We start from the raw sequence: 8,407 nt of genomic DNA, 5'->3' as shown, positions 1-8,407 counted from the left end.
AATGGAGCGGACGGGGAAACAGGGGGTTGGACCAGGGGTGGGGATGTTCACAGGTGGTATTGGAGGTGCTTGGATCCGGTATATGACAATAATGCAGATTTGTTCACACTTTCACTATGGGAAGTTAGCATAATACCGGGAGTGCTACTGAACCTTAATGTACCTGAAGGCAAAACATTCGACCTATGCATACACCAAAGACCATTAACCCCAGAACAATCACATTTTTACAACAAACAAGTGGAAGAGATGTTGAAAGTTGGGATCATAGAGTGGGCACCGCTGGAGTTAATCAAGTGCACAGCTACTACGGTCGTGGCTTGGGGAGCCCGTGGGATGGGTGGACTGTTGGAGGAAGAGTTGAAGCAAAGGGTCAATGACCAATGTCAAGATGCAGGAAGAGCTCCAGCATTCAAACTACCCAAGCGCAAAATACCTCAAGCAAAGAAAATCACAAGTCCAAGTGAAGGACCACGGAAATGGAGAATATGTCAAAATTTTGTGCAGCTGAATAAAGTCATGGAGGTTGCACCAATGATACAAGGGGATATCCTGGCAAAACAACAGTGACTTAGCAGACATTGCTATATTTCAATCTTCAATTTTGCAGCCAGATACTATGCAGTTGAAGTACTGGAACAGTGGCAACCATATCTAGTGTTCTATGTTGAAGAACAAGGTTACTTTTGGTATAAATGGATGCCAATGGGCATTATGGGAGTACCCATGGCATTTTGCAATGTACTGGCAGCAAGACTTCACGATCTTTTGGTGACGTACCTTATGGAATTGTTTATGGATGATGGAGGTTGCGCAGCTGACACATTTAGGGATATGATGAGCAAGTTGAACATTATCTTCACTCAGTTCAGAGAGTGCAGGTTCTCAATCGCTCCAGGAAAAACAAAATTTTGTGTATCAGAAATGGAGTTTGTGGAGGCACAATTGGACAAGAAGGGGTAAAACCAGACCTAACGAAACTTACAGCAATTGTAGATTGGCCAAGACTGGCGAACACGATGGGGCTGACATTGTTTTTAGGTCTTACAGGTTTTTACAGGTCATTAATAAAAGTGTATGCAAAACGGGAAGGTCCTCTAAGGGACCTGTTACTCAAGGTCCCATTGAATAGCTCGTATAGCAAAACAGCATACCATAGAACGATGACCAATTTCAAACTTGATCAATATTGGACAATAAAACACACTGACACATTTTTAGACCTCAAAGCAGCTATAACGGCAAGACCAGTACTTCAGGCACCAAGACATGATGGTTCAATATTTGTTGTAACAACAGATGGGTGTATAGAAGGATTCGCAGCAGTTTTATCACAACACATTAAAACACAAACACCTACTGGAAAATGGGTTGAGTGCATGCACCCAATAGGTTTTGCGTCAAAATGGACATCACAGACAGAAAGGAAGTACAAATCTTATTTGCTGGAATTTGTGGCACTGAAATTTGGTTTAGATAAATTTTCAGGTGTAATCTGGGGTTTCCCAGTTGAAATCAAGACAGATTGCAACACATTAAAGGACACCTTATTGAACCCAATGCTAAATGTGGCACATATGTGATGGCGAGAAGGTATACTAGCATACAATATCATGGATGTGAGACACGTTCCGGGGAAGTTGAACATTGTTGCTGATGGACTTAGCCACAAATGGGAAGGAATACCACCAACTACAGGAGACGGTAGTGAGTGGATGGTAAGTGAGGATTGGGAGGCTTGAATGGGATTAGCAAACAATGTGATGCTCGTAATGTCAACAAACCCAACAATAGAGAACCTTCAAATGTGATTCATTAAAGAGCCAGTGTTTTTAGAAGTCATTGACGCTATCTGCAATCTGGATCAAAGTAAGGAGGTACGGGAAAAACAAAGAGCCAGACATCAGGCATTGCAGTATATCATTGAAGATGAAAAACTGTGGCACCTTAGAGGGGGAGCAGAAACCAGAGTGAGAGCTAGGGTGGAGTGTGTATCAAAGGAAGAAGCAAAAAATTTGGCAGAAAAAGCACACACAGAAGGAGGTCACTAGGGAAGAGACGTGGTGAAAATGGCACTATTGGATCAAATTTGTAGCCCAAAGCTGGACACTTCAATCATGGAGGCCATACAAAATTGCACTAAGTGCAAAAACTTTGGTCCAACACATTTGCACTCACTGTTAGAACCGGTCATTAGGAGGCATCCATTTGAGCTACTAGTGGGTGATTATCTTGCACTTCCCAAGGGGAAGGGAGGATATAGCACATTAGGAGTCTACCTCGACGTATTCTCACAGCACACCTGGGTATTCAAGTATAAAACAGCCAGCAGCACAAAGACAACAATGGATAGCCTAAATGGTATATTCAACACGTTCACATCATCAGAAACCTTTATGACAGATGGTGGAAAGCATTTCAACAATGATGCAGTATGGACGTTATGCAAAGCATGGCAATGTAAATTGCATATCATGGCAGCATACTCCCTGTGGGTAAACAGCCTTGTCAAAGGGGCAAATAAGCTACTGTTACATGTGCTAAAGAGGTTGTGCACACTGAATATAGGAGAAGACAACAAGCAGCAAGAAGTGTCTTGGGATAAGCTCCCAACAACATGGCCAGATCATCTAGAGGAGGCGGTTTTATGCTTTAAATCCAGGCGATCCTGTCCTTATAATGCATTAATACAGGGTAGTTAGAAGACTCTTGTATTGCATTAACGATGATGGATAGTGTAATGCATTACCTGCAGGCTTTTGGCTCCACATGTAATGCATTAAATTACTGACACCAGAATAGATCACCCTTTAGTTTATATAATAGGGTACCTTCAACTCATACCATGACCTTTTAAAGTCCCCATCTTTTGTTCTTTCCACTACCTATCATGCTTATTTTTATATTCAGCTCCTTTGCAGATTGATTCACATTGACGTGCAACATCTGCACTTATCTGCAACAATATATCACAACTTGTTCCCGCACGGCATCACACTGTCTTCCTTCCACCATATCTCCCAAACTTTTTCAGTCCTGCTTCCACCTGTGGCCATTCAAGCAATTTGGAGCCTGATTTTTTTTTTCAACTGTTCGTCATTTAGTTTCTTGTTATTCGACAACTGACTAAGTGCGTTTGTGTTCACCTTTCCAAAGTACTCATAAATATTGCTGGTCCCAGGCAGGGCCTCCTTATTATTGCATCTTCACAGTCCTTCCACTCGATGCTCGCTCCGCATTTTCTACCAACAGTAGAGCTTCTTGAGGTGTTGGGTAGCAGGGCACCATTAGACCCCGCCAAGGCTAACTGAGACAAGGTGGAACAAATTTAGAAGAATGTCGAGCTGGTTGCCTTGTCTTTCCTGGATATCATTACTTCCTCGGTCCATGCCCTACCACCATGCATGACCATGCAACTATGGGTCCACTGTTTGCTTAAATCTTTTTCAGAATGATTTGAGAAGTTTGCGTTCACCTTGCAAAATCAGTGTAAGTGGTTTTACCTTCTTGAGGTGCAAGTGATGACTGATCAAGTTTGGTCGGAATCAAAGTTCACTGCCCTTGGCACATTCATATTTCTTTGGTCAGTTCATACATTTCAGCAAGCCAAGTGGTGCTAAATTCTGTGCAGATTCATTTCTTCTGCAATTGTTGCTCCCGAGATTGTTGATGTTACGGAGCCCAGAGATGACGGTGGAGTCATCCGCCGGGGCCTAATGGTAATAGCAAAGGTCATGCAGAACCTTGCCAACAACATATTCTTCGCCAAGGAGGCACATATGCTTTGCTTGAATGATTTCTTGGGCATGAACATCGTGAGCATCACATGTTATCTGTGTCTTCTTTCAAGATCATGTTAACATCTTGACCATTTTACAGTGTCCTTGTCTCAAGGGCAAGCTGCTTGTGCTGGGTATGAGAAGCGGTTCCATTGTCACATCTACCTTCACCCTGAAGTCCAGTATTCCAGCCCACCCCATCTAGTATTGCCTGCATTATATCAATGACTTGACTATCTACTTCATCTTTCCATGCAATCTACGCCCAGCTGCCTCTTAACTCATAAATTGACCAAACAAACAAACAAACCTAAGCTAATTCCTGAAGCCTCTTATAGGGTGCAGAATGAGTGCAGTGTAAGAAGCGAGTTCACACTTATATTTTAGACATACAGAAACTGTATTGTAGACCAAAAGATCCTTACTCGAAATGAAAATCATTCAACACATTCCATCTCTCCATGCAGCGAGCTCAGCTGTTATGAAAACCTTGACCGGGGTATATGAAATATTATTATTGTTCAAAACTCAACTGTGTTTTTGTTTCCTATGAATTGTGAGCCTCTCATGTGTAGCTGAAACTCAACGGAAAGATCTTACTTGTTGGATTGGTTGATAGACTTGGCCTTGCGTTTTGCAGCTGGCGTGACCGGCAGAAGTTCATCATTCTCTTTAGCCTCCCTAGTTGTCATACAGATGTGAGCATTCAATGATCCAATGGTGTTAAGTACCTGTGCACGATTTGATGGGATGTGTCGATGTGCTGTACAATGTGGAGCCTCATCTGACTGCCCCTCATCAGTCAGTCCAGTTGTAGGTCTGCCCACTGCGTTGTTGTTCGTTTGTTCATTGGCCTGGTGACCTGCCAGACAATCAGGCTTCCAAGTCCCACCTCACATAACATAACTGTGTTGGTGTACTCACATTGGACATTTGCAGGTGGCGCAGGCAGTAAGGTCACTACTGGTGAGGAGGGAATGTCAGGAGTTGGAATGTTTGAGGCCAGAGGTGAAGGTGCATTGTGAGGTGCGACAACTGATAAGACTGGCTCTACTGGCAGGGACATTCGGTCACCATATGGATAGCTTGCATTTAAAAAGAAATTTTTGATTGGATACTCCGGGTTTTGCTCAGCTGTGAAGTTGCCAAAGTCAAAATGAGGAGAAGCGTAATGAAAGGAGTTATGTTGAGGCTGGTGAAAGCTGGTATCAAGGCTGGTATCAATGAGGTTGGGGTGGAATGAGTTCTCGAAGACAGTGAGTCAATTATCGAAGCCTTCCATGTCTGTGGTCCAGATGTTGAAGTTTTCAAATGAAGATAAGGTAGTAGCCTCATCAGATAGACTTGGAGATGTGCTGCTCATTGCCTGAACATCAGTATCCAGGCCAATGTCTTTCAGCAGTTCTGTCTGGTTTTCCTGATGGATGAGGACAAAGGTAATGCATTAAGAACAGGAGAGGGCAATGTGTCAGTAAACAGTGCGAAATGCATTACATTACATAATGCATCACTCACCTCCTGGGGCCCAATATGATAGAGGTCATTCAACCACTCCATCCTAAAATCACCAACCATATTCCTCTCTCCCTCATCATTTTGGTCTTTGTCCTCTTCATCCTGTGTCACCTGGTCTTGGTCCTCTTTATCAGTCTCCTCAGAAGGCTCACTATCAATGGGTGTCTTGGCTGACATATCTGAGTCGGCCGCACTCTTGAGTGCCAGCATATTTTTATTGTGTGCTATAAATAATTATGTGAGTAATATTCTGTTGTCTGACTCATGACAAAAACACTTACCAATGGCTTTCTTTGAGAAATCTGCATAGGCAGCTTGAACATCTGAGAAACCTGGGTAGCACACTGAGAAGGCTGTGTCAGTATCTGTTTCTCCCAAATGGAAGCTGCAAGGTTCGTCACAATACATCCGAGGCACTGAGAATATATAGACTTACTTGATTACAACAATTTCACCCATGCTTGGATTACGTCCCCCAGCGATGCAACTAAATTTGAGCCCACCAGTCTTGTGAGATAAATAATGGAAGACATGATCGAGGTGTGGTCCCAATTCATTGAAAGCCCTGAAGTTAACTATTATTTAGGTGACGACTTCTAGATACCAAAAATTGGTGAGTACATACTGTATCTTTGTATCATTGGTGATTTCTTCCATGAATCCCACTTTGGCTAGCTCGCGGCCCTGCTTCCACTTTTCAAGTGCGTCTTGGTGCTTTTTCTTGATTTCAGTTCTCACATCCTTGTCCTCTGAGGCATATTTGATGCGTGTTACTTCCTTTCTCTTGGACAGTTTTTCACCACGTGAAGTGGCCCCTGCAGCTACAATTGCGGCATCTGCAGCATCTTTTATGCGTGTCTCATAATGGCATTGTGAGTACACCTCAACTTCTTGTGGTGCCCTCGTGCCCTTGAGCTTGTCTCCCCCACTCATTGTCACCGCCAAATCTAGTGCAACATTCGAGTTGCCTGATCGTGCCAAAAGTGCTGTATTTGTAATCCACCGGTACCAGCACACAATGACCTGTGGAATTTGACTTGTCAGGTCTGTACTTTGCTGCTTGCATGTGTTTAGGTCACTCACAGTCTTGCATTTTTCAGTAGCTATTTTGACGATCACATCCTGTTGAGGGGTAAGAAGTCCTTCTGCAGGGATCCCTTGTCCATGTAGACATGCATGCTCTGGCCACTTAGCCAAGAATGCAAGGTTCATGTTGACTATAAAATCATTGCAGTGCCTTGTCGGCTGACATCTGATATAGTCAGGGAGTCGTGCCATAAGAAATTCTTCCTGTTTGGTGGTTGTCCAAGGCTTTGGACCACAACAACCCATGGTATTGATGAAGTGAGAAAGATGTATGAGCAGGAAACAAACGGACATCTATAATTTTTTTTATGTACCACTAGCTTGCTTCCCAACTAAAATTTCAGTAACACACTTCATATGCAGTCTCTGTAGTTACTGTGGCCTGTGTCGTATTCTATAGTGCTCTAAAACACTCTAGGCTAGGTCTGGAATACTTCAGCCAGATCCAGGCCTGCTTCTGATTGAAATCTTGCAAGTGGTATAATGTTAAAACCCCTGATGTGTGACACAGCGCTGAAGCCCACAGACTTACTCCTTCACACCCAAGGCTGTTCTGGAGTTAATGTCCATTTTATTCTACTATGGACAAAAGGACTGTCATGCCTTCTTGCACACAATACTGTGGCCTCGAGTGAAAAGCAATCTGTATTAGTATACTGTTGAAACTTCGGTACGAACTCGCCTCCAGTTTGAAATCTAAAGTAAAATGAAAGCTCCATTAATGTACGAAGTGTGTGTGGGATCAAAGAGAGTAAGCTCTATTTTACTGCTAGTAGTGCTGAGGTCTGGTTCTGCTCATGCATTGGGCAGAACATGTTCAAGTCCAAAATCATGCTCAGACCTGCATGGAAGCCAATAAAACCGAGCACTTGCTGAATTGCAAAATATCGGAGGTCATCTGTTCTGTCGACACTGAACTTCAGGCATTCCCAAAACGACCGATCCTCAATCATTTGCCAGAACACTCGGGGGGACGTGATTCAAGAACCAGCCAGGTCCGGAGTCATAGCTGCTGAAACTATACCTGAATATCATTCAGTTCAAAGACAAAAACAACAAGAGACAATATTGACCATAATACTTACCTAGGCCACCATACTTTGAGGTGCACACGTTGACGTAGCCCCAAACTATACAGTAGATGTGAATCAAGCTAAGGTCGCAAGACCGAGTACAGAGAAATCAGAATGAGTGCCCGATGACAGTAATATGGCATAGAACTACACACCGGTGTCTGACCTCCCATAGTGTACCAACGGCACTCTTGAACCCCAAAAACAAGACCAGCTGTGAGGTAAATGACTTCATTGAGCGTCTTCTTATCACCAATGGTGGTGCGACATGCTGGTAAGAACACTAACTTGGTGTACAGAATACATACAAGAGAGATGGTGTTGGGCGGGCAATGGCAGAACTGTAATCAGTGATATAGTCACAGTATCATAAGGAACATACCAAGCCTAAAGCTTAAAGTACTGCTTCTATCAGTGTGAAGCACATGCAGCAAGCTGAGTCAGATTCACTGCAGTCATTGTCGTGGTCATTGCAGGACATGGCAGTTTAGGGCAAGAAGTTACTAACCAGCACCCTTTCCGACTCTGACAGTAAAGACCGTCACGGTAAAGGTAAGTACTGTATGGAATACAGTTTGGTTGGAGGCGCTCGTGACGTAGTAGTGCTACTAATTAGACTTGAAATTATCCCACCTAGTAGGAGTCTTTTGAACGTGCTCACATATCTCAGTGAGTCTGTCACACTCATAGCAGACTCACACTGATACTTATTGAGGGCATCATACCCACTTTGCAAAATGTCCAGTCAAGATCTTTGTATCAGGGAAGATAGTGTTGATGCAAAGGTAAATACTTCATATCTTCTCTATTGTTCTTCGCTCACTTTATATCTAGATTATTTGATGTGACAATTTCATCTCTGGCTGCCATTCTTGCCATCAAAACTGGCCAACTTGATGTACCAAATCATATGGTACAACTACACTCATTCAGTTCATCACCCCCATTCTCATT

General features: G+C 43.2%; 2 protein-coding genes across 2 annotated transcripts; one reads left to right on the top strand and one right to left on the bottom strand.

Annotated features, from left to right (window-relative positions):
- Positions 1 to 3,400: 3,400 nt before the first annotated feature.
- Positions 3,401 to 3,984, top strand: EDB91DRAFT_1082707 (uncharacterized protein; the record flags this gene model as incomplete). Its single annotated transcript, XM_041315526.1, has 3 exons — positions 3,401 to 3,429; positions 3,632 to 3,815; positions 3,880 to 3,984. 3 exons carry the CDS (start codon positions 3,401 to 3,403, stop codon positions 3,982 to 3,984), a joined length of 318 nt encoding a protein of 105 aa, XP_041176518.1.
- A 391-nt stretch (positions 3,985 to 4,375) lies between these two features.
- EDB91DRAFT_1249222 (uncharacterized protein) lies at positions 4,376 to 6,506 on the bottom strand (the record flags this gene model as incomplete). Its single annotated transcript, XM_041323042.1, has 7 exons — positions 4,376 to 4,641; positions 4,704 to 5,025; positions 5,295 to 5,518; positions 5,576 to 5,679; positions 5,731 to 5,859; positions 5,920 to 6,317; positions 6,378 to 6,506. 7 exons carry the CDS (start codon positions 6,504 to 6,506, stop codon positions 4,376 to 4,378), a joined length of 1,572 nt encoding a protein of 523 aa, XP_041176517.1.
- Positions 6,507 to 8,407: the final 1,901 nt, after the last annotated feature.

This window comes from Suillus paluster (genome assembly GCF_016628075.1).
Source record: "Suillus paluster strain FC165 chromosome Unknown EDB91scaffold_31, whole genome shotgun sequence".
Taxonomy (NCBI): Eukaryota; Fungi; Basidiomycota; class Agaricomycetes; order Boletales; family Suillaceae; genus Suillus; species Suillus paluster.
Note: the sequence above shows the minus strand (reverse complement) of the source record. Positions and strands in the feature narration are given on the sequence as shown.